General features: G+C 41.2%; 1 protein-coding gene across 4 annotated transcripts in view; it reads right to left on the bottom strand.

Annotated features, from left to right (window-relative positions):
* Ric8b (RIC8 guanine nucleotide exchange factor B) overlaps positions 1–26,926 on the bottom strand; it is a 94,464-nt gene that overhangs the window by 44,200 nt on the left and 23,338 nt on the right. For all 4 annotated transcript variants that reach the window (XR_003712575.1, XR_003712576.1, XM_028776946.1 and 1 more), the window contains exons 3-6: positions 23,970–24,578; positions 14,236–14,330; positions 1,148–1,376; positions 368–463 (exon numbers count right to left, since the gene is read on the bottom strand). Coding sequence is in view for 2 of the 4 variants with exons in the window: in XM_028776946.1 (XP_028632779.1) it covers positions 368–463; positions 1,148–1,376; positions 14,236–14,330; positions 23,970–24,578 (1,029 nt within the window). In the remaining 2 variants the exon portion in view is untranslated. The remainder of the gene's footprint in view (positions 1–367; positions 464–1,147; positions 1,377–14,235; positions 14,331–23,969; positions 24,579–26,926) is intronic.

Genomic DNA, 26,926 nt, shown 5'->3' with positions numbered 1-26,926 from the left:
TCACTGTCACCTATGCAAAGAGGCGCTCCTGTGTCACAACTCTCCTTTCTGCTCCTCTGTTCTCTTTAGGACACTTACAATGTGCTAAGTTACACAGTTATTCTTTTTATCCTCTCCTATAAGGTAAAGCCTGTTGTACAAGAGTAACAAGCTCACAGTGTTGAGTACTCAGAGTAACGCTTAGCAAACAGCACAGAGGCCTTAGTAAACAATTGCTGGTTAAATGAATGAATAACAACGTACACAAGATCATTTATTTCTGTTTGGAAGGTTTCTGATCTTCTGAAAGAAAACTATCATGAGAATTTATTAGTTCTATGTTAACAACATATATACAAAATTTTAACTTTAAGACATAAGCAATTACCTGATCTTTGAGAAACTTCCGGATGTTTCGATGGGCTCGGGAACATTCTGTTAATAAGCTGAGAACTGGCGTTAGACCCTCTCTATAGCTGCTTCCCTATAAAGAAAACCATGCATGCCATATTAGTTCCGTTCCTAAGCTGGGGCTCTCCTCCATGCAACCTGAGAATACCAAGACTTTCTTGAGGGAAGGGACGGGGAGGATACATACAGCCTTTGATACCAACGCTTACAAACGATTTTAAAGTTGCTTTAAGTAATATTTCCATAAGTTATCTTCATTTTACTATGTAGTTCTCTTTCCTGCTTTTTCCTACATTTTTTCTAGGGTTTACACAAGCCCAGTCAATGTGCTTCAAAGAAACAAAGGATTATGAGACCCATCTATGTGATACTGCTGCCTTTCAACACATTTACAGAAGAAACTGAGTGTCAGACTAGAGAAATTTGAAGACAAAACACTTTTGAACATATCTCTGTGGAGAGGTTAGCTTTTACTTCCGACATTTACAAAGCAGCTATGCAGGGCAGCTAATTTTTCCTTTACTTTCAAACATTAGCTATAAATTTGGTGTAAAAATACATTACATAAATTCCCTTGGTTTCTCCCAGTTTGTCATTATCATGGTAAAGTTCTCTAGAAGCAGACCTATCTAACATGCCAAGTACAAAGGGCAAGTGCAGCTGTGGGCAGTGCGGCTGTGGGTGGGCTCTCGCCGCGGCGCCATCTCTCTATGCAGGGCACAGGGCTTATGTGCGCCTCCCACTCCAGCAGCCTTACCTTATCAATTCTCTTCTCCATAAAACTGAGTAGAACGTGAATGGCCTCCATATTCATGCCATTGTATACCATGGTGCTGCTTTTCAAAGCTGTGTCTTTCTCCGTTGTTTTATCACTGGGCAGTTCATCTAGAGTTGCTGCCTCTTGGGCTGTTTCTTCATGGGTTAATGGACAAATGAGAACATCCAAACAAGAGACTGGAACATTGCTTAAAAGGTTGACGGCATTACTGAAAGGCAATTTGAAAATACAATATTTTAATTTGAGTGAATAGGCTTTTAAAACGCAAACATAATACAAAGTTCAGATGTGATTTTTAGGAGTCAATTAAAATTTTTCTTTTTCAAAAAGAGCCATTAATATGACTTGGCAGTTACTAAGAGAAAATAAAGACCTGTCTCAACCATACACATGACAAATTAAAAAGAAGCAATGGTAAACAGACAGACACAATCACAGGATGCCAAGTCACCTTCTGAGACACTGGAACAGGAGTCAGCCAGCTGTAATGCCAGCTCTTTAATTTACTGTGACAATGCCAGCTCTGTGTTTTCGTCAGGGGCATGAACTGCTTTTGTGGATCCAGTGTGTTTATTAGTCCTTAGATTACAGCATCAAGCACTTAGAAGCAATGTGTACAAGCAGCTTGTCACAGGCAACAACATTAAAGAGAAACACTAGAGTATCAGGACTCGGGTTTTTTCTGATGTACAAAATACAATTTTTAAATCATCCAATTTTTTTTATAGGACAGTTTCATGGAACAGTACAGAATCCCTTTTCTTCTCTCACCATTGGGTCTCACACTGCTATCTCAGCTCTGTCCCAGGCCTTTTGATTTCCTAAGGACTGTACAGGAGCCTGGGATGCACACCAGCAGGGGGAACCTAAACCTTGTATCTTTGGCATTCTCTAAAAACCGTGTCTTGGTGCTCAGTATACAAGAGGATAAATGGTAGTAGAGATTCAGACTGAGGTATATTTTCAAAGCACGCGTTTTATAGTTTTATAAAACTCCACACACTGTTTTATAGTTTTATCTGCCAGGAGAGGCAGTGCTCCTATGTGAGCTGGCTCTTAATAGCCTGTAGCCCAGGACTTCCTGGTAAACAACAATGGAAAGACAGGCATTACATTTCCTAGTGACACAGAAGCGCGTCTAAAAATAACCACATCCTGACTAAAAATAAACCCTTGCAAGTACAGTTTAAAAGTATAACCTCTTGGAAACCAAAGTCAGGGCTTAATCCATCCAATGCTTTCTTACTTCAGATCACAGCAATTTAAAATGTAATTTATAGTGACATTCTAAAAAATAAAACAAATAGAAAAATAATACAGAGGTTTTTTTTTCTTCCTTTCTTTCCTTTCTTTTCCCTCCTTTTGAAGCATGGCTTTATTTTCCATGAATCAATATTTTATCTTTTTTCTATTATGGAAAACTAAAAAATCATTTTTGAAAATCCGTTACAAATTAGACAGTGCAGAACCTGAGTGGGAATAAAAAGTAGTATGAGCTGTGGGCTAAGAAACAAGTGAACTGTTCTTATGAACAAATGGTTTCTGGTAAAGCATAAGTCACTGTCGTCCTTCAGTGAAGCTGCTGTCAGCGCCACACTCTCTGTCCTGTCATTTGTGACTCTCAAAGGCACTTAAAGTCACTACTTTTCACACAACCTAGATTTTTTTTTTTCTTGCGAGCTTCCATAGTACCTAGTTTATAGTTTAAAATGGCTGGCTTCTCACTTAAGCACTTGGAAATGATTATTATTAGAAACTACAAAGTCACTGGGGAGAAGAGAGAAGAAGAACTTTACCAAAGAATCACTCTCTAAACCGGTACAAGCCATATCAAAATGCTAGGATTTCCCCCGCTAAACACAAGCCATCTCTGGAAACCATCAGCAGTGTGATCCTCTGAATCTATCTCAGACCAGACTGAAGAGGTTGAGACAGTCATGCCATTACAAAGGGGTGTTTCTTCTTTACATTCACTTCAAGAAGGAATTTTTAGGAATTTAGCGTATTTAAGAAGCCAAATGTAGGGCTGGAATCAACAAATATTTGGATGTTTAAGGCTTTTCTTCTCATTACCTATTGAACTCAGTTCTCAAACAGTTACAAAATTAATTTTCTGGCTCGCTGTGTTCTAGCTATTCTTTTTAAGCAGGAAGGTCAGCCTTTTGAGCTCTGTCATTTCTTTGACAGTTTTATTTGTGGTAGAAGAGTGCATGAGATTCTCCAGCTTCCAGGAAGTCAGTGATGATGCACAGGTTTGCACAATGGTGTTTGCATTCCTACTCCCGGGGGTAGAAATGCTGTGTATATTACTCCCCTTTTCAGTTCCTAGAGACCATTAATCACTGTGCCATGACATACTCCAGCTCACACTCCTGGCCCCCTCCTGATATGCAGAAGGCTTACCAGCTGTGGGGAGGGGAAGACAACCTTAGATCTAGTCTTCCATCAACTGCTGAACTCAACAAACACAAAGTGACAGTGAGGCACACACTAGACTAGCGGCCTGCACTGATCAGCAGCAAGTAATGAACCTTACAGTCACACAGACTTCCTTCCTATCTGAGGCTTACATGTGTATTTTCAAGCCTGAAAAGAAAGCTAGCCAAATCTCAAAATCTTCAAAGGATTCTCCTGATCTCTTTCAGAAAAAAGAAAAAAAAAAGGCTTATTTTTTTTCTTTTGTGGGAAGAGCACCCTAAGATCTAGCCTTTTTGCCAAGAGTTAAATATATACTACAGTATTGCTGACGGTAGACTGTGCTGTACAGCAACACTACAAGTCAGAACTACAAACTTTGTATATCTTAACTGATGATACCACTCCCACGCCGTTCCCTCCTCCCTATGCAAGGCACCACTTGCATAGGACCTCACCCTCTGAGTGTCTCAGAGTATAGTTTAGATTCCTTATTAAAAGGGGATCATGCATGTCCCTGGTTCATTTAACTTGCTGGTGTCTTCTATGTCTACATGCATTCTTGAGAATTTTAGGATTTCCTTCTTGATAAAGGTGGAATGATGTTCTACTACATGCATACACTTCCCACATTTTCTCTGCTTATCTGTTGATAGAGATTTCAATCATCTCCCTACCCTACCCTACCCTGTCTCTAACTCTCTCCTCTCTCTATATTTCCCTTATCTATCTGTCCGTTGACAGGCATTTAGGCAGTCTTCATGTTCCTGACACGATGACTAGTAAATATGATGACCATGAGTAAGCAGGTATCTCTTTGGGCACTGATTTTTATTGCTTTTGGATGTATATCCAAGTGGCATGTCTAGTTTCAATTTTTAAAAGAACTTCCATTATTGTTTCGCACAATGGCTATATTATTTTACATTGCTGCCAGTGTACAAAGATTCTCCTTTCCCTACATCCTAGCTTTGTGGTGTTCTTTAAGCAGCCACTATAACAGATGTGAGGTGAATCTTAAGGTTTTGATTTGCATTTTACAGATCAGTAATGCTAAACATGTCTTCATATGCACATCTTCTTTGGAGAACTGTCTATTCAGATCCTTTGTCCTTCCTTCTTACCTTCTCCCCTCTCTCCTCCTTTCCCTCTTTCTTTTTTCTTGGCTGTTAACAGGCCTGTGCTGGTTAGCACTCAGGAGGCTAAAGCAGGGGTTATCAGCTGAAGACTAGCTTGGGATACATAATGAGTTCAAGACGAGCCTGAGCTACAAAGCAAGACACTACATCAAAAGCAAAACAAAAAAGTTCCCTATATATACATTTTAGATTCTGACTCTGTAAACAGCTTCCTATGGCACAGGGGTGCTTAGTCTCCTGCGCTCACAGGTTTTCAGGTTCATGAGTTCTCACCTAGCTTATCTTGCCTTTGTTGTACGTTCTTCTGGTGTTGACACCACAAATCATTGCTAAGACGAAGGTCTATGGGCTTATTTATCCTATGTATTCTTTTTTGTTGTTTTTTGTTTTTGAGACAGGGTTTCTCTGTGTAGCCCTGGCTGTCCTGGAACTCACTCTATAGACCAGGCTGGGCTTGAACTCAGAAATCCGCCTGCCTCTGCCTCCCAAGTGCTAGGATTAAAGGTGTGCACCACCACTGCCCAGCTAGCCTATGTATTCTAAGCTTACTGTTTTAGCCTTTACATTTAAGGCTTTAGTACTTTTTTAAGGTTTTTTTTTTTTTGATGTGTGTGCATAATGAGAGGTCAGAGTTTAGCTTCATTATTTTACATGTAGAAACCCAGTTTTCTTAACACCATTTCTTGAAGAGCGTGTATTCTTTGCACCACTGTGTGAGTACAGATGACTACACATTCATAGCATGTAGGTTTACTTCCAAGCTCTCTAATCTGTTTCATTGTCTATGTGTCCATTTTCATGTAACACTACAGGAACTTGCTATATTACGAGATCAGGAACTGTCATAGCCCTGTAGCTTTGTTCTTACGCAGTAACTCTTGTTTTTCAGGGCTTTCTGTGGTACAAAGTGGGAGGGGCGGGTGGGCTGAGGAGGGAGGAGGGGACAAGCAGGTCAGAGAAGGATGACAGCACTTATTCTAAGCTTCCTGCTTCTCTTTATGGTAAGATGGTTTGCTGATGACTTTAAACTAGAGTTTTCTAGGCAAGGTAGTAGAGGCACAATTCTGATTACTACTTGTTAACTGATTTGTGTGATCAAAAATAAATCAGGTAATCCCACAGAGACATTACGTCTAAAACAATATTCTGGAAAGTTGGATAGGGCACATACAACTGCAGAGGTACATAAAATGATCTACTGGGGTGTAGAAAGAAAATATTCTATTTCTATCTATTTTTGCTTGAAAAGGTGAACAGAAGTCTCACTTTGCTGTTACCCAGAGCACTGACACTGGTGCCCAACCTCCCAGGGAGGTGCTCCCACCATGGGGTGATGTGCAGCGGTGGCTCCTCCTTTCCTTGGCCACTCACTCACATTCTGAATTGGTCATCATACAATCGGCTACACTCGGGTAGGTTAGGGATTGCTTTACCTATGCCTTTTTGTAAAGGAGAGAGGGCTGCTGTCTGGGGCCTCAAACCTGTTAAACATGCTACCCCTGCAGAGAATCTTCAGCCTTGCTGCAGTAGTTTTAAACTGAGCAAATTCTTATATAATGGGAAAACCACTTTAAGTGATTTCTGAAAAGGAAAACAGCTTTTTCTTTCTTTCTGACAAGAAAAAGGCAGAATCCTTTGATATATCTTAAGTAAAGCCAGGACGATCCAACTGGCTACAACATGAAATCAAGTTTCCTTTTTGAGACTGGATCTCAGGTGACCCAGGATGGCCCTGCATTCACTATGTAAACTACTTTGAGACTGAGTCCCACATACACCAGACTGGTCTTAAACTCACTAGGTAGCTGACAATGACTGTGAATTCTTGACACTCCCACCTTTGCCTCCTTGGTTCGGGGGTTACAAGAATGCACCACTAGAAATGTGTTTTAAAAACTTGGAAATTGAGCCAAGTACACAGCTTAGAGGGTAAAGGGGCTTATACTTTTACACCCGAGGTTAGTCCCTGGTGTAGAGAAAAAAACACCTCCATAAAACTGTCCTCTGATCTCCACGTGAGTGCCCTGGTACACACACAAACCCCCACCTCATACACATAGACATACATCCTTTTAATTTTTAGTTGTAAATTAATCAGGCATAATATCAGACACCTGTAATCGCAGCACTCAGACGACTTAGGCAGGACTGCTAGTTGGAAGCCAGTCAGAGTTCTATTGTGAGACCGTATCTAATATATAAAACATAAATATAAAAGTTGAAAATTGTAAAGGTGGGACTTATTTAAAGCTATGGATCAGTTCTGCCTGATATATACAATGTACTGTGAGAAGGAGCTGACAATAAGGCCATCACAAATAGTAACATATCTGAATGCCAAATGTGTAAATATACAGAAAAGGTTAATTGAGAATATAATAAGCTTGTGATAGGTTAATTTTTAAAATTTACTTTAAAAATTAATTTATTATCTCCTTTGTTGTTTAATTTTTATATAATTCACGATTTATTGCACATAAAACAGTTATATATTAACATAATTTACATGTAAATAAATATACTTGATGGTGTGTTCAAAACGGTTTTTCTATTAGAAGGGCCTAGAAATGATCAAATCCTCTGGAGACCAACGGCACAGGGAACACTCAAAAATGCTGTAAATGGAGAGAAACAAACATGGTAACATCTCTGAGGGATAAAGTCTAGAAAGTTGTTGTTGTTGTTGTTGGTGGTGGTGTGTGTGTGTGTGTGTGTGTATGTGTGTGTAGCTGCAGCCACAGGTGGCTGTGAGCTAGATGACTGACTGCAAGCTTCAGAGAGAGCAGTAAATGCTCTTAACCTCTGAGTAATCTTCCAGCCCAGTGATAAAAGTTTTGGTAACGACTTATTGTTCTCCAACAAATGAGATAGATCTAGCATATTCACATTTTGAAGATGTAATACCCTGGAGGAGACTGAAGATCTAGAAGGAGGGGATGATGCTAGAATAAGGTCTTAGGAGGCAAAAGCAAAAGTTGTAAAAACAGCCCCCCCAAATGTCTGAGACTGTCAGGAAACAAGAGCGGATACAGGTTGCAACCAATTTATTGGTATGAGATGCCAATACTGCTATGAGATGGAGGGATTGAGAAAGTTCCTTCCCGAGCTTCCAATTACGGATAAGAGGCTAGCAAGATCATCATCTATCCATGCACCCCTCTGTTCCATTCATGTATACTGTTCCTCCTACTACACAGGTATATCTGTGTGTATGGCATGTATATATGGCTGTATGTAAGTACATGTACACATATGTGTAGCTGCCTGGGTATCACGTATATGGAGGCAGTAAGATCTTTTATTTCTTTTTAAGAGGAGTATTTTTGACTGTGTATCAATCAGTATGTACATGTGTGAGTGTACTTGGAGGCCAGAAGAGAGTCTTGGATGCCCTAGAGTTGAGTTACAGTGGTTGTGAGCAACCTGACCGGGTGCTATTGAATTCAGGTCCTCCATGAGAGCAGTATGTGCTCCTAACTGCGGGACCATCTCTCTAGTTTCATCTTTTTTTTTTTTTTAAGTTTATAACTTCAGGAAGGAAATAATAAACATGCAAGAAAATAAAGAAATAATATTATTTTAGTTAGTGAAGCAGATGATAATATAGGTATAGGTATGTCCATGTGTGTGCACATAAAATACGTCTTCATTAGGAGGCTGGAGGAGGACTGAGTGAGCAAGCCACATTTGAGCTGAGTTCTAAAAGATGAGAAGGAGCCAACCTCGCAAATACCTGGGCAAAAAGCACTCCAGCATTTCCAGATGGAGCGAAGGCACAGGCCCAAATAAGCAGGCGATGTCTAGGGAAGAAGAAGGCAGACTATTTTGAATACAGAGCCATCTGGTTTGTAGAACGGCAGGCTTTCAGAGGCAGGGAAAGCATGGATCAGTGCCATGAAAATGTTTTGTTTGACAATAGGAAGAGGGACATTGTCAAAAGCAGAATGTTCCCCTAAGGGTGAGGCCAGTGCCCCAGATCTAATTCCATGGACTCCTCCATACTACACAATGAGACAGCTCTCATTCAGAAGAAACTGATGTACCTGGTGGGACTACATGGCCCAGTTCATTATACAGAGCCTACATGACTCTTAGCATAGTATTTTCCCCTAAAGTCTTGTAGTAAGGGTTGAGACAGTTTGAGGTTTCTATGACTATGCCAAGAAACAGTTTGAAGGCTTTTAGGACTCCTGCAATCACACTTGCCTCGCCCATGTTGCCAAACCATCTTGCTAAGTAAAAGCAGGGTGTTAGCTGACAGGGCTGTGTCAGGGCTGGTGCAGGTTGTCAAGGAAGAGAGGGTACTGATCTGGTGACACAGCTTTTCCCAGATGGGGCTATAGGTCCTAAGTGTACAGATCATAACAGAATGATCCTTGTGACTCAGAGAAGCAATGACAATTTCAAGCAGACATCGGCTTTTTGAAAAACTCTGTGTGCTGTGGAGACGGAGTCATCTGCCAGATCACTTCCCACAGGCCTTGGAGAGCTCTCCTCTCTGACCTGAGCTGGGTGTGGTGAGACTCTCAGGATATGAGGGGGAGGGGGTTGAACTGATGTTCATGATGAACTGATGCTTATGGATAGACAGGCTAGGGAGTAAACCTCTAAGTCTTTTGATAACAGAAAAATTATTTCCTAGAGGTAGGAAGTGGGCGGGAACAGGCCAGGGAGGATAGGGCTGTGAGGAAGACCCTCACTTCAGATCACAGTGAACTTGTCCTTTAGCAAATGTTCCCAGAATCAGTCACTGAAAACTACTCAAAACTACCTCGTGGTCTTTCCATTCTTGTCTTGAATTGTTATTTAACTTTTCATAATATTTATGTCTTGTCTCTCCATTTAATGTCAGTTCCTTCAAGACATATGCTGTGGATGTCCCTATGACACCTCAGAACAGCACTCAGTGGGACAGACAGTTCTCACAATCCCTTTTCACCTGAAAAACTGATTTATGGAAAATAAGTTTAAAAGAGCCAAGAGAGTTAACAACAACAACAACAGCTCCTCTCTGACCTCTGTGAGGTAAATGTCTTTGTCTGTGCTCTCCTCTCTCTCATGTAAGCCTGTCCACTGATACAGTGCTCACGGGAGTGGGGAGGGGGACATGGGTGGACAAGTGACCCACTCACTCACATGTACACTAATTGGTGAGCCTTGCAGAATGGACTGTATGCTTTGATTTTTTTAACCCTAAAGCTCAAACTGGTCCTTAACACTAGGTAAGTGCCCACTAACATGTAGATATAAATGAAAATAAAATCAGCTCATTTTCAGATATTTAACATGTGATATATATAATGATGAGGAGACAATATTGTTAGGAGTTGAATATTCCAAATTCAAATAATTCCTATCAATGATATTTTTATAGAAATAGAAAAACTAACTTTAAAGCTCATATGGAATGTCAAGAGACTGAACAGCCTGAGCAATCCTGTAAGAGAAAAGCCTGGAGAATCAGACTTCTGGTTTGAAAACTTAATACAGCACTTCAAGCAGAAAGGGATACAAATGGCAAAACACACACCAGGTGCCTTCTCAATAAACGTGGCTGAAGCTATATATCCAATACACAAATGAAAGAAGAGGCTTTTATACCCGCACACAAATTCACTGCACATGGATCAAAGACACGGATGAGCACTTGCTGATATCCTCAGTGGATACAAGGAACTGGAGTGGAGTGCCTAACGCAAGCTAACCTGTGCTGGGGTCTCACCCTCCCTAGCAGCATGGAGGCCATCCTTCCTTTCCACTTCTTCTTCCTTTGGATAGTTAGGAAAGCCTAACTATCCAAGTGCTAATGGACAAGTTCCTTCACTGTGAGGGTGCTGACAGTACTTCCAAGCACACAGCAGAGATGGAAGAGAAGTAGGACGTCGTTCAGCACAAAGGCAGACAGCACGAACACTATCCCAGCTGCTCAGAATGAACTGAAGGGGCACAGTATAGCAGATGCTGAGGATGCTGAGGCCTGAGCTCAGGCGCCTGCTGCTGTGAGCTATGCACTCATCACACCTGCCTCCTCTTCACCTCTGAGAAAAGCAATGGGGCACACTCACAGAGACACAGACCAGAAAGATGGCAGGCTCTTTCTTTTGTAAAGCACCTTTATCATCTAATATGAGTGGAAATTCTGGCTTCAAGAAAAAAAAATGGAATATCAGAAAACAAGTATCTGTATATGATCAAAGGATATACACAAAAGTAAGTTTCTAAATAAAATGTATTCAAGAAGCAATTAAAAACTTTTGGACTAAATATGACACTTAAAAGTCACTATGCTGATCACAGTAACAGCAGACAGAGATGCTGTTAAGAGCAGGGTGGGGTGTCTGGTGACAGACCCTCACATAATCAGCATTCAACCACAATTCCCTATCCAGGATTACCTATGCTGCTCCACTGTTTCCTAAGTCAAAGCATTGGAAAAAAATAGAGCTATGCTACGGTGGTGTATGTCTTTAATTCCAGTACTTGGGAAGCAGAAGCAGGTGGATCTCTGTGAGTTCAAGGCCAGTCTGGTCTACAGAGTGAGTTCCAGGGCAGCTAGGGCTACATAAAGAAAGCCTATCTTGAAAAATCAAAAAACAAACAAAAACTCTCCAAAAATATAAAAGTAAAAAGGAGTATAAAAGCCCTTGAAAATAACTTTTAAAGAGTGAAATACAAGGGAATGGTAGTGACTATGATCAAAATAATTGAGTAAAATTCTCAACAAATTAATAAAAATAAAAATATTATATAAAAAAGAACAAGACGACTTAAATGCTTAACACGTGCCTTGCACCTTCTAGTTTTCTGTGCGGCTGTGCTCAGCTCACCATGCGCTCAGCTCACTGCAACTCGTAGGTGCCCACCAGCTCCTGACACTGAGCAGCTCCCTCAGTATTTAAATGGATTAGCCTTGAATCAACGTTGTTTAGACTGATACTAATCACCTTCCTCTGATTAGAAGGGCATGCAAGGCCATTGCAGGTAAACTGCTGGATAAGCAAAAGTCTGTCTCCCAAGAGCACCTCTGAGAATGCTCATAATCCCAGATGTGCTCACTACATTCTTACACTCACAGTGGAGCTAATGGATTTTATCAAAGTAACTCTGTAAAGTAAAAGATTTTAAAGGGTAAGTCTAGCAAAGGAAGGAAGAGAAATCTTAACAATCACTGTAGTTTCACTCTCTTGACACATGCTGACCACTGTGCTAAGATCTGGAATCCATTCTTTGGAGAATCCTGGCAGAGCCTCCTGAGGCTAGCACAGCAGTGTCTGCCTGCCTGCCTGCCTGTCTGCCAGAATTTTCCTCTTTATGGCCTGTGTGTTCCTCAGCCTGGGTTATCTGACATTTTTTTTTAAATCAATATCCTTCTAAGCTTTTTAACAAAAACACTTTTAATTCTGATGCTGAATTGTTAGCGTCTCTTTTATAGAAAAAAACCCATAAAGGGTAAAAACGCTTAATGCAATCATTTAAGATGGGACTTATTGCAGATGAGGGCACTGTCTCTGGAAATTAAAGGAGTGTGATCTGTGGCTTCAGAAAACATTTCCACATTTTGAAGTTAGTGTCTCACACCACATCGCCCAGGCCGACTGGACTCACAACGCTCATGTCCTCCCCTCTGGACGGCTGGCTCTATTAGATGTATACCACCTTACCCGCCCCAGAATTTATACTCACCAATCATGAACAAGACATTTTGAAGGGCTACAGGGGAGAAAGTATAAAAAAAAATCTACCTATAAACTCAGCATGACAGAAAACATACTATTCCACCTAATTCAATTAATTATATAGATTTAATTGAAAAATAACATCTAAAGGTTAGAGTGGGCACGCCCCCGCCGTGTGTGTGTGTGTGTGTGTATGTGTGTGTGTGTGTGTGTATGAGAGAGAGAGAGAGAGAGAGAGAGAGAGAGAAAGAGAGAGAGAGAGAGAGATTTATTCTGATTGTGGTTTTGTAGTTTTTATTTAAGCTGTATCTGGAAAAGTGCCCAGGAGGAAAGTTAATAGAAAAAGCTAATGTTAGCTTCTTTATAAAGCAGAGCTGATGCAAACACTATCTCTTTGTAGCTGTGTATTATTTAACATGCCATTTGTTTTTTCGTTTGTTTGTTTGGTTGGTTGGTTTTGTTTGTTTGTTTTGTTTTATTGGAGACAGAGTTTCTTTGTGTAACTGCCCTAGCTGTCGTGGAATTCACTAGGCTGGTCCTAAACTCTGAGATATACTTACTTGCCTCTGCCTCCCAAGCGCTGGGATTAAAGGCATGAGCCACCATGACTGGCCACCATTTGAATTCTTACAGAATACAGTACTAGTAGTCTTATAATGAAGTCAAATGTTTTGTTATTACAAACCTAATCCATAGTAAGTAAGAGAACTGGAAACTGTATTAACTCTTACTTAACTGTTCTCAGACAGTGGTAACTTGTATTTCTCAGTGCTGGGAACTAAACCAGGGACTTGTGCACAGTAGACACTCTACTGAGCTGTTTGTTCCTAGCTCTAGACAACACTCCATTAATGTCTCTAACAGACAAGTCATATAACTGGAATTAGTTCTATTTTATATGTATCTATAACTTTGTGTATGTGTGTGTGTGTGAGAGAGCGGGGGTGGGGGAGGAAGAGAGATATGAGAGGGAGATATGTATGTGCATACTGGCATGTGTGTCAATGTGGCTGCTCACATGGGAAGGTCAGAAAATCAAGCTCAGGTCAAATTGGTCTCTGCTTTCCACCTTGTTCTGATAGATACTGGCTCTCTGTTTTCCTGCTGCATGTATTAGGCTAGCTAGCCCATGTGCTTCTGTCTCCACCTCTCATTTCCCCATAAAAGCGCTGGGATTACAGACTCTGTTACTGCCTCTGCATGAGTTCTGGAGACTCAAACTCAGACCCTCATGCCTGTGTAGGAACCACTTTTTCCCACTGAGCCATGCTCCTCAACTTTATCTACTATGTTTTAATAGAAGACACTATGCCTCTCTTCTTATTTTGTTGTTTTTTATTTAAATTATTACTATATAGAACATACTCTTTTGCTAAATACCCTTAAAATGAAATAGTGGAAGTATTAGTTAAGTTTAATATTAAAAAGAAGACCTCGGCTCTCTTATCTTTTGGGAAAAAAATAGCTACCTCAAAAGGTTGGTGTGACATTTAAGTAAGTTATCTTTTTTTCCTAACTGCTGAGGGCCTGTACTTGGTAGGCAAGCACTGCACCACTAGTAACATCCTCAGTCTGGAAGTTCATCTCAAAGTGTTCAATACTGTTCTGGGTTTTATTGCTGAGTATAACACATGCCAAAGTCTGACCCTGGAGTTCAATACAACAAAGTCAAAGAGGACAGTAAATGAATTTCACACCAAGGCATGGTTCTGCTTACCTGACTGAATACAGTATTTTCACTTTCTTGTGCTCATAATTAACCATCACAAATAGATACACAGAGACATCAAACACGGATAACGTGCTTCACTGAGATATCAACGTAAAGGTTACCCACCTGTGCAGCTCTTCAGTTTTGTCTTCAGTTGGACCTACAATTAGTAAACAATGGCGAAGGACAGCTGCCATGACACGGAACTGATGAGAATCGCTCTGTGGTAAATACAAAGTGGAGAGGAAAAGCTGGAGTTGAAGCCATAACAAAGGAGTCTGGCACACTAACACAACACTGACTTTCCATAGAGTGAGATGGCCAGATACTCCAGCACTCCCAAAGCATAAGCAAAACGGCTGCCATTTCCCATCATTAACAGCCACAGCCACATGCAGAATGGCTGACGTCAGGAGGTGCTGAGCCAGCTACCCTGTTTCATTGTTTTGAAAAATCAATTCCACTTAAGGATTGTTCATTTCCAGACAGTCTAGGTTCTTTTGTTCTTTGCAGTATAATGTGCCAGTTTACTAATCTAACAAAAGTTCAGACAAATTTAACCTATACTGAGACAGTTCTTTTATAGCTGGTTCCATTTTTTAATGAAACTTTCATCTCTTAGCTTTCAAAAGTAATGAGTACAACAACAATATCTTCATCATCTTCATCCTCTTCCTCCTGCTCCATCTCCTCTTCTTCTTCCTCTTCCTCCTCCTTTGAGATGGGGTCTAGCTATGTAGCTTACACTGGTCTTGAAAACCTTGTATCTTGCCTCAGGAAGTACTGAGCTTACACCAGGTTCATTTTCTTTCCATCTTTTCTCTCTCAGACCCCACATAACTACCACAATGACCAGACTTATTCCCCTTACATTCCCAACATTCATTCACTGGCACTGAATTAAGACAGGGAGCGAGAGAGAAGGACATAGCAATGAGAAATGAACCAAATTTTGAATAATCATTTGAATCACTTCTGCTACCTCTCTATTTATAATGAGATCTTGGACCATTACAATTTCTTTTTTCTTTGTTGGTGTGTGTGTATGTGTGTGATGTCCACACATATGTGATGTTGGGTGCTTTCCTTTATTGCTGTTTTATTTACAGAGGCAGAATCCCTAACTCAGCTTTTTGGCTAGTCTAGTGAGCCAACTTGCTCAGGAGAGCCTGTATCACTGCTGCACTATAAACACCGCAAGTGGGGGCCCGCCCCCACCTGGCTTATGATGGTGCTGGAGAACAGAGATCTGGTGGTCACGCCTGCACAGCAAGCACCTTATCTCTCGAGCCATCTCCTAGCACAATCACAATGTATACGGCCATCTGCAACAAGGCCTTCAATCAATCAGAGTCAGTCTCTCTCTCTCTCTCTCTCTGTCTCTCTCTCTTTCTCTCTCTCTCTCTCTCTCTCTCTCTCTCTCTCTCTCTCTCTCTCCCTCCATATCTATATATAAATATATATAGATATAAATATTTTAACATAGAAGAGGACACAGGACACAACAATGAAGAGGTAATTATGATAGCCTAGATACAATACAGGAAATCTCTTACTTCAAGGGCAATAATTTTTTAAAGTTCTTAGCATATAATTAAGTTCATCTAAAGTGAAATATGTGTGCATTTATCATACATACACACATACACAATGCACAGTCTTTCTAAGATGCCTCTCATAGACTCTAACAAACAACAGGATAGACTTTCACTACACGTAACAAGGCTGAAAATATTTTCAACAACACATCACATACAGATTTAAGAAAGATGAAGGCCTCAGTCATATAATGGACAGTTTCACACTTAGAGTCCAGCAAGAGTCTAGGCTATGACCTCATCACTGCTTCTAATCTTCAGCTCCTTCCCACACACTTCACAAACGTGAGGTTCTGTGAGGAACCTTCTGAGAAGGGAGCTATTGCAGCTCCCTGGCTGCCGGAGTCACTGAGCTCCATCTCCAGCGTGGGACAGGGTCTCACTATTTAAACCAGGCTGCCCTACACCGCTGCATAGCTCCTGCTCACTGCTGGAGATTACGGTGTGCACTAACAACCACGCCCAGTTGTGCTTCCCTCTAAATCAGACAGTCCTTTATTCCAGAGGCAACTAGCTTGGCTCGTGATGATCATGACAAGCCTCTTAGGAAACATCCATGCTGGTCTTTCCCCAGTCTGACACAGCAGACACCACTTTCCACCCATCTCCTGTCTTTGAACACCACTTACTCCCTAATTGTACTTTCTGCCTACAATGTTCCCTTTGCCCATTACCTAAATCTCTGTTCAGAGCAACTTCTGAACCTGGGCTGTCTGCCTCTTTTCTACCTCCAGAGAGCTCCTTTGTTTTCTACCTCATCTATATCACAGTGTCTTGTTAAAGATTCTTTTGTGAAATCATAATTTGTAATTTCATATTTAATTAAACTTTATTTCCTCCATTAGTTATTGTCATGAAGACAGAAGGCATGTATTAAACAGGGGAACAATAAACTCTAATCCAAGTGTCAAGTGTAACGTACAGAGAAAACACTGCCAGAACTGTAACTGCATGGCTGATTAACTTTTCACAAAAATGAGCAGCTATTGTAAGCAACACGAAAACCCTGCAATGCCAGGACTGCGAACCCCAGAACTCTCCTGCTCCCCAGATGACATGCTCCAAAGCCCTAACATACAATAGCACATTAGTGAGTTCTGGTGCCACTAAACTTTGTATGACAGGAACCACGAAACAGACTCCCAGTTTCTCTCTAGTCATGAGACTGATTTGTGTTGTATGTAGTTGCAGGGGTTCTTTTTGGTGCTTGACAGCTCATCTGTCACTGATATGCAATGCCATGAGAAAGCATGGGGCCTTCACCACAGATTAGAAAACACTGGATACAGGCCAGGAGCATTACAGGGCTGGGCAGACGGCTTGGGTTCAGGGAGAGACCCTGCCTCAAACAAATAAAGTAGGGCATGACTGAGGAAGGCAGCTAACATCAAGCTCTGGCCTCCACACACATGTACACATGCAAGCCCACACACCTGCACACATATCATATGCAGCTGCATTTTTTCAAAGAAGCACTATTATCATATGAGTACACTGAATAATTATATCACAATGCACTTATCCACTCTGAGGGTCTCCTGTTGGGGCATCCTGAAGATTGCTGCCATAAACATACTTGTCACATCTTATATGTAACATACTGTGTTCATACCCAGGACAGGGAATGCTGTACCATAGAGACTCAGACACGCCACACTTGGGATTCTCATGTTTAGAGAGCACTGCCAAAGGGTATTTTCAAGTACACAGCTAGAAAACACCTCACAAAGGGGAACCCCACCTTTAAGTTCCTCCACCGCTCTGTGATCACTTCACACATGTGGTTGCTTCTTGGTTTTCGTTATCATGTTAAGATGACAGAGTGGAACGGCTTTGCTTATGCTCCCTGGCCATTTGCACAGTCCTTTAGACAGTTCCTTTCCAAGCCCTGTGCCCTCTTTCCTGTTGGGCATTTTTAACGTGCTACATGGGCCAAAATGCCACCCATTCCTGCTTGTTCACCGTGTGCCTCACTGAGCTAAATTCTGCTTCCTGAGTGCTGGGATTCTAGGAGTGAGTCCCTATTCTTGGCACCTTGTTATCTTTTGAACTTATTTTAATGAAGACCAATTGCTAAATTTTCTTTAAGGTTTGGTCCTTATTTTATCTTCTTTAGAAGTCTTTGCTTAATTCAGAAATGTTTGAGTTGTTTGAGATAAAGTTATGAAGTCTTCTATAAACTTTAATGTTTAATTTTGTATATTTAGGTCTCTTTCCTATCAGGTTAATTTTTTGTGTGTGATATAAAGTAAGGATTTCAATCCATTTCGCATCTGCTTGAACTAGTAGAATTTTTGTAAGAAATCCTCTTCAGTATTGCACTGGCAGGTATCATAAGCAGTCGACTGTGAGCGGGTAGTTTATCTGTATACTTTAATCTCTCTTTTAGTCTCTATCTCAACAAATACTTATTAGAGGCATGCTATCAGTAAACAGTTTTTATTCAACAAAGACAGTGGGGCCGAGAGATGGCTCAGCAGGTGAAATGCTGTCCTGTAAGCCCGATGACCTAGGTTCCCTCAACTAATGGAGATGGAGACTCAAGTCTACAAAACTGTCCACATGCACATGGTAAAACGTATGGAGCAACCTTAACACACACACACACGCACACACGCACACGCACACGCGCACACAGCTGGGTGTTGTAGCACATGCCTTTAATCCCAGCACTTGGGAGGCAGCAGCAGGGGGGTTTCTATGTTGGAGGGCAGGTTGCTCTACATAGTAGGTTGCAGGCCAGCTAGGGCTACACAGTAACATCCTGTCTCAAAAACATAAAATAGAATGACATGAAATAAAATAAAATAAGCTTAGAGGCTTAAGAGAGATGGCTCAGTGGTCCAAACGACGTACTCTTCTGGCAGAGGACTCAGGTTCAGTTACCAGCAATCATATCAGGTCATTTACAAACACCCAGAACTCTAGTTCCAGATCAGATAACCTCTGTCCTCTATGAATGCCTGCAGGCACACATTGTGTATAAATTCACACAGGCACATACATATATGTATAAACTTAAAAAAAAACTTTAGGAAACGTGCTAGAATGGACACTATTTCCTACTGTTGGTTATCCCCGTGTGAGTCCCCCGAAGTAATGTCAGCTTTCCGACCCTCAGGGCCCTCCTATGTGCAGTGGAGCTAAAGTTTATACCTCACTAACACCAAGAGTAAATGCAACGTCTCTTCGTAAACCATTAGGTAAATACAGCACACAAGTCTTGTTTCCTGGTTTCAGGACTCAGAAGTGCTGTCTTTAGGACATCAGTATTTTCACCTTGCTCCTGAAATGACACTACACCCCCAAGGAAGAGGAGAAGGATAGTTCCCGGGGACAAAGACACAAAGAGTGAGACAGGTGGGCTGGAGTGGTGCCAGGGTCAAAGTGAGATAGAAATGGAGGAAACTCTGAGATCTCTTACACAGGCCTCACTTCATAGTTTGATTCTATATTTACTACTGCTTTCCTTTCTCACGATAATTGTATAAGATTCCACTTTACTTGCAAAAGTATTGTTCCGGCATACTTTCATCCCAAGGTTGACCTAGCTAACCCATGCCTGAGAGAAAGGCCAAAGACCTGGAATATATGGCAGTTGGTTCTGCTATGCACTGTTAATGTGGTTCCTTATTGTCAAGTATATAAACTATAGAAAAACTAGTAAACTCTATGACAAACAGTGTTCTTATGGTTTGAAAAGTCCTTCTCAAACTCGTATTTAAATCTAATTTCTATGGTAGTGGCAGTGGTGGTAGGGTCCTTAGGAAGTGTTTAAGGTCATGAGGGCTCTGAACTAAGAAACAGGTGGGTGCTGTCATGAGAGGAACTCTAAGCCCCTCACATGTTGATATGCTGCTTTTGGGGGTTTTGTTTTTGTTTTTTTCTGATAGAGTTTCTCTGTGCAGTGCTGGCTATCCTGGAACTCACTTTGTAGACCAGTTTGGCCTCAAGCTCAAGAGACCCAACCTGCTTTTGCCTGCCCAGTGTTGGGATTAAAGGCATGAACCGCCCTGCCGTCCACGTGCTCTTTTACAAAGGCTTCTCCCTGATGTGACATCTCTAGCATAACATGATACAGAATGGGGGACCTCTCCAGATGTGACTTCTTCATTTGGGACTCCCCAGCCTCTAGAAACAAAGTAAAGCTCTATTATTTATAAAATTACCAACTTCTGTCTGCTGTTATCTAGCAGCAGACATGGAGTAGGACGCAACTGTGCATGTACTTTCCTGCCTGTAGCATTTCCCTACTAGCTTGTTTGCGCCTTGAGACCAGGTTGCTTCACCTTGCACTAGTATCTCACTTAGAACCCAGTGCAAACTAGGCACAGGGAAGTGTTTGCTGACATGATTTAATGACTAAGCACCACATAGCTGGAGCTTTCTGTTTTCAACTATGCTATCCTTCCACATTTCCTTCAAAGTCTCTAGAAGATCCCTTGTGTCCCTTTGTGGCATTCTTGTTCTTGGTGACTGTTGTTGGTGCTTTCTGTTACGTGCACAGCACCTTCTGAACACTGGATACGCGCTGCTCTGTTTGCACCACCTGTCTGTCTCTAATGTCTGTTGGCCCTGTCAGGACCAGCAGTTTTTTCCTGCAGCAGTACTCAGGCACACGGAGAAGGGAATGTGAACTAAGTCAAGAGACTCTGGAAAACATGAACTGCTCCAACAACAGAGATATTGGGGAAACTAAAATAGAAAGACAAGATTATTTTAAAACTTCTGGAACTATCCTTATACCCTGCTAGAGAAACTATTTCACCTTTTCAAATATACTGTCTAAAGAAAGGGAGTCAGAAAGAAACAGTACAGAGAGGGAGAGAGAGGAAAGCTAGATTAACATGTGGAAATGAGACAGCTTTAAGGAAAGGAATCTTCAAATTAATCTGTTATGATGCATTTGCAGGCATCAGGAACTTAACACTGAAGCGTGAACAACTAGAACTAATTTGTTAAACCTCAGGGAACACCCAGTCATTAATCTTCTGCTTTTGGTGAAATGCAAATGAAGGGAGTCATAAACATACCTGCTAAAATAGCTAAAGCCAAACTAGCTGCTAGGCCATACCACAGGGGGACGCATCTTAAGTCAGATGCCTCAGGTTTGAGAGAGCAAGATGCACACACTCAGGCAACACAGAGCTTAGAAAACCTTAAACTTTTGAAATCCCCTGGCCCATCTATTTCAGGAATGTAGACTTCACAAGAAAGTTTATTACATCCATGCCTAAATGTGCAAGTAGCGTTTGTTAAAAGGCTGATAAATATGAGGAATTCTATTTTCATATTTATTCTCACTGGTATTGTTTATACTCACAACTACTTTTAAACTTACAAGTGTTCTTTCATGAGATTCATCATCTCTAATAGAGAGTAGTATCAAGTTTGTCTTGGATGCAGAACCTTTTTATAATCCAAACAAAATCTTAGTTGCAAGTTTAAAGAGACAATAGCAACAGCAAAATTGTCAAAGGTTCCTTTTTTTCTTTTTAAAATTTCTCTTCTCAGTGTAGAGATGAGGAACCTAGGAGGCTGACTCCCAGAGGCCACTCCTAGGGACCTTCCTGCCAGAAGGAACACATTTTGAAACCTTTATTCTTAAAAGTGATTTATCTTGGCAAATGGGGGACTCAAATCTGGAGCTCACACATGCTAAGGAGCTATTCTTCAGTCACACCCTCAGCCCTGAAGACCACTGTTCTTCAAGAAGAGCGTGGGAAGAGAGGAAGAGTATACAGAGACTGCCGTTTGTAAAGGTGTCTCTCTGTTCACAGTATGCGATGAAGACTGGAGTGTAAGCAGTGCAGTCTTCAGAGTGCTGAGCTTACAGGAAGCTTGCGTTTCTTTTCCCTTATGTGCCTTTTTCTTAGACTGCCTATGAGTGTGTATTGTTTTCCTAAGTGGAAAAATAACACTATTTATTTTAAAAGTAGATTCTCAGTAACTTTTTCATACTTCTTTATTTTGGTTGGTATTTAAAGCATTAACCATTATGCTGGCTTACTCAGTTGAAGTAAATGTCCTTACTCTGACAAAAACAGAAGACGCTGAATTCCAGGGAGAGTGGACACCTCCCCAACCCCCATTTCTCTGTACTGGATCAGAAATCTCTGCAGGCTGAGTTGTGACTGCCCCATAAAAAAAGCACTCTGTGCTTTGGTTCCTGTGTCTTGTAACTGATGTTTAGTTCTAGGAAGCCTCAGTCCCTGCATCCTTCAGACCCAGGAGAGAACTCCAGAAGTGTCTCCATCACTGGCACCTTCCTCTCCTTGCACTGAACTCAACTCAATTAACATCGATTTGCTGGCGTACTATCTGTTTCTACCTACGAAACCAAAGTTTCATGAAGGCAAAGACAATAATTAGTATTTGCCAGTGTGCTCTGCAATGCCTGGGACAATGTCTAGCTATTGTTTATAAACATCTGTTGAGTGACTGTTGAATACAGAGCCACATAAAGACATTCTTTTATAAATAGCTTGTCAAAGATCCTATTTTCAGTACTGTTTATATTTCTGAAAGCTTCAGTATTGGCCCAGTGTCACACTCAAGACACATACTTCATAAAGGCAACATTAACTGCCCCATGGCTTACAGATAAACCTATTTAAGGACCACTGGTCCATTATGGGGAGCCTATGTCTTGGAGAGGAGCATTCTGGAAGATTAAGTGAGGCTTTGTTATTTCAACATTTTCTAGAGCTCCCCAACCCCACTGTTACTCAGCTAAAGCACACTACAGAAAGCTTGTCGCAATGAGCTGATCCTTACCACATGCCTCCCACACATACACTGCTAAGCAGCCACTGAGGTAGAAGCCATCTTGTCAGGCATCCAAACAGTGTAGTCTAACAATGGCAGACCAACAGTCTCAGAGGTGCTTTTACAACTAAATGGAGATCTTAAAAACACCAAAACAAGCAGTGTAAGAAAAATAACCACAGAAGGTATCAAATAAGCAGAGACATAACATTTTAAATACTTCCAAATATTTGGTTTCAAAGCATAAATGGAGCATGTGGGCTTTGCACATCTTTTCCTGCCAAGTCTCAGTAAAAGCTGACTACACTGCAGTCATCTGAAACAGCTGCTAGCTCTGATCTTCAAATATTTGCTTTCAAAATACAGACCTATTTGCACTTTACAACTCAGATGCCTGTATGCTCCCACTATAGCTGTGCTGAGATAATCTTCTCCAGCAGACTGCTGGCAAAAACACGGTGAGAATTCCTTCAAATGGACAGGGCAGGAGGTTAAGCTCAAAGGCGGGAGCTGAAATGCACTGGGTTTTAGGGCCACTGAAAAAGAAAGTGTGACATGCTAGGATCCTTGATGGAGGGAAGACTTGATGTACCCCACTTACAACTCTGACCTTCCTGACACTACATTTCATGTTTAGCATGCTGTCCTCGCAGGAACTGAAACATAAACTACCAAATCTGCCTCACTTGGGGTTGTTGGAAGGTCCAAGCCACAGAGAAAGATTTTAATCAAGAAATAAATCTAGCGGATTTAAACAGTATTTCCCACTTTCTGATGTAATTAGCCTATGTATGCAAACATGAGAATCTGGCTGTGTATGGTTTTGGCCTCTTAGGGCTCCATACACTACGGAGAAGACCCTTAGAGACGGTAATGCCAGGTGAATTCAATGGTTTTCACTCTGCTTAACAGACAACAGCTTTCATTGGTCAATTTCAACCAAATGGGCTTACTCTAACCTGTCAGACAGCAGTCAACACAAGAACCTATCATCAGTCTTCTGTTTCTCTCCAATCTGTCACTTGAACCTTGTTCTTAAAGGGCACTCAAAAAGGACAAGTGGTTATGCCAGTCACAAGACTCTGTCATCTTATAGAATGGTAGTCCTTTACCCTATTCTTATTTATTTTACCTAATTTTATGCATATAGGTGTTTTGCCTGCATAGATATCTGCACCATAGGCACATCTGTTACTTATGAAGACCATAAGAACAACACTGGATCTCTTGAAACTAGAGTTACAAATGGTTGTGAATCACCATGTGGATACTGGAACAGAATCCAGGGCCTCCAGAAAAACAACCAGTGCTCAGAACTACTAAGCTGTCTCTCCAGTCCTTGAAAGAACGCAAGTTAAGAAATACCTTGCAGTTTAGAGAACAGACTAACGAGGGGACTTAGAACCGTTGCCGTTTCCAAACTTAGCATTCCTCTTTCGTGTTCTGCTATGACACTTAATTCCAGATAGCCGTGAGTGCTTTTCCCAACCTTACCTCTTTATGCACTTTCCAACTGTCTACTGTCACATTGAACAGAGCTTTGAGGGCCTCAATGGCACAGTCTGTCTCCTGAGGTGAGAGAGGAGGTCCATTATGGTCTATGGCCGACTCATACTCATCGGTCCACTTGATGCTAAAGGCACTTTCCAAGATCTGGGTTAGCAGCGGTAGTCCCTGGAGCTCATAGCGCAATTGTGACCTGATGTCAGTGTGCAAAAGTGACAAGACAAAGAGCAAGCGCAAGTCAAAGCACTTTATGTCGTTGATAAATTTTCGGTCCTTGCACTTTCTCAGGAGGTTACAGAGCTTTGCAGCGAGATTCAGTTCCAGGCTAAGCTGCTGTGCCATTTGACTGTTGAAGACGATGTTACACAGACATTTCAATGACTCCACAATAACTGGGAACTCTGACACCTTCTCCAAAGACTCATCTGACTCGTGGAGCTTGGCTAGTCTCAGCAGTATCTGCATATTTTCCTTAGTTGTTACAGGAACTAAAATCTTCTTGTCTCTGGAGAGAATGCGGAGTACTTCCAGGCAGGACACTTGACAAGTTGTTGGGACATCCTTTACAAGGACCTTAAAGATTCCTTCACAGAGTTTCTGAAAAACAAGAACAAGTATGCCAAAATCACTATTTGGCTCAAATGATTTCAAACAGAGTATTTTCTACCAATGCAGGTTAAAGATATGGCTATAAGATCTGGCTTTATTTTTATATAAATCATAAAAATATCAGAACTGGAAGATGGGTTCTGTTTTGTTCACATCTCTCACTTGTTCTACAGAAATGGAAATTAAGGTCCAGAGAGGGTGAGGAACTTGTACCAGGCAGTGGATCAGCGACATAGGACAAGCTGGAGATGCTGTCATTGCCTTCTGGGTACTGGGTTTTGTATTTTGTTTTTTTCTTAAAATCATGTATTTTATCATAAATCACTAGAATAAATTATCTTAGATAGCTTTAATCTTATCAGGGCAAATCCCAGCCATTCCCTCCGGAGAGGTAAGGCTAAAGCTGGGGAACTGGTCCATAGCTTGGGGGGGGGGGCAGGGGAGAAGGGGCCCCATGGGGGAAGGAGGATGTTGGCTCCCACGGAGCTGGAGCTACAGGCAGTTATGAGCTACCCAATGTGGGTGCTGAGACCAGACCTGGGCCTTCTGGAAGAGCAGCAAGCACTCCAACAGCTGAATCCTCTCTATAGCCCTTATCTTGTCTTTCAAAAGTATTTCTATTATTGCCAAATTTAGTAAGTAACATTGGCTCAGAATTCAACATTGGCTTTCTTTGTAAACTGCAGGTCTGCATCTCTCATTCACATACAAGCCAAGCAAGTGCTATCACTCGACTGAGGAGGCATTTCTATACTCCAGCATTTCCATCTATTAGCCTGTCATTAGGGTTTAACTCCTCACAAAGAAAGGACCTGGGTCAAACATCATTTTTCCAAGACCCCCAAAGGTCATATGTAACTTCCTGATACAGTCTAGTCATATGGAAATGTTAACACACCTAATGAAAATGTTAATTTTAAATGTAAATATGTTCTCTAACTAAAGGTATAAAAGAGCTTTACTTGACAAGCTAAAAACAAATTCCATAACCATGTCAACTCTATCCCGCCACATCAGAGAGCAAGGCTTTCTTTTACTGTTTTAACATCACTGGTAAGGCAGTATTTTAAATGGGTGTCGTCTAAGACTAGAGGTACATATGTATGGCAGTTATTAAAATTATATAAGGCAGGGAAATTCCTCCATTTCAGATCTGCCAAATTTAAAACAAATACATATATCATCTCCTGTGGTATAATCTAGGGAAAGTCAAGCAATCTGTACTACCACACAACTTTTTTCAAGAAAGACATGATCTATCTTCCTACATAAGAAACCTAGAATACAGAACTGGAAAGACAGTTCAGCCATTAAGAGCACTGGCTACTTTTCCAGATGCTAGCCTATTCCGATTCCCAGCAACCACATGGAAGCTCAAAACATCTATAACTCCAGCTTCAAGGAATACAATACCCTCTTCTGGTCTACATGGGCGTTGCATATTGCATGCATATGGTGCAGGCAAACATATTAACAAAACACCCATACACATAACAATAAAGAATAATACTATAGAATTAAATATAAAATGTAATATGTGAATATGGTATTAGTACACAGATACCTATTTTCTAAACAAAAAGCAACATCAACAACAACAAATACCTACACAGTCCCTTTCTTCTTCAGACACAGAGAGAAGACAACATGGAGGTGAATTAGAATAGCCAAGGCTACAAGCATGTCAAAAGGACTGGAAAACTGAAACCAACGAAGAAAGTGCAAGAGTCCAAGACACCTACAGAGTTTACACCATAAAGCTAAAAGCTCACCACAGACCACCCAGAAACAAACACAAGAGTTTCTGTTTCCCTAAGTCAATCCTAGATTCTCACGAGCATGTCATTTCTCACGTAATGACTGGCAGATACCAGGTTTTAGCCATGGCTGCTTGGTTGCACCACACTGGCTAGTTAAAAGACAAGGCCTCTGAGCTCCTGCCAATGCAGTGTTGTTATGATCTAAGACAGAGCTTTACCTTCTCCCCTTTCCTATCCCTGCCTACAGTACAACCTAGACATGGCTGCCCAGTCTAGGCCATTTGTAAGACTCAAGACTTTGCTTAGGCATGAAGTCTGACTTGACAACCTGGAAAGAAATGCACTCTCCCCACAACTCCACTCCAAACAATTCATGGAGCAGAACAATTCACATGCCTGGATGGTCACCTCAGAACAGTTATTTGAAAGGTAAAAGGTAACACCTTAATCCCTTGCACCACTTCTATCTTGGTTGTCATTTTAAATGTGATTTTTTGTCACAATTTAGTTATAACTTGAACAGAATATACATTTGAAATATGAGTCTAATGCATGTTCTTTCATAATCTTCCATGC

This window comes from Grammomys surdaster, unplaced genomic scaffold, assembly GCF_004785775.1.
Source record: "Grammomys surdaster isolate TR1022 unplaced genomic scaffold, NIH_TR_1.0 275, whole genome shotgun sequence".
Taxonomy (NCBI): domain Eukaryota; kingdom Metazoa; phylum Chordata; class Mammalia; order Rodentia; family Muridae; genus Grammomys; species Grammomys surdaster.
This window is presented reverse-complemented; position numbering and strand designations above follow the sequence as displayed.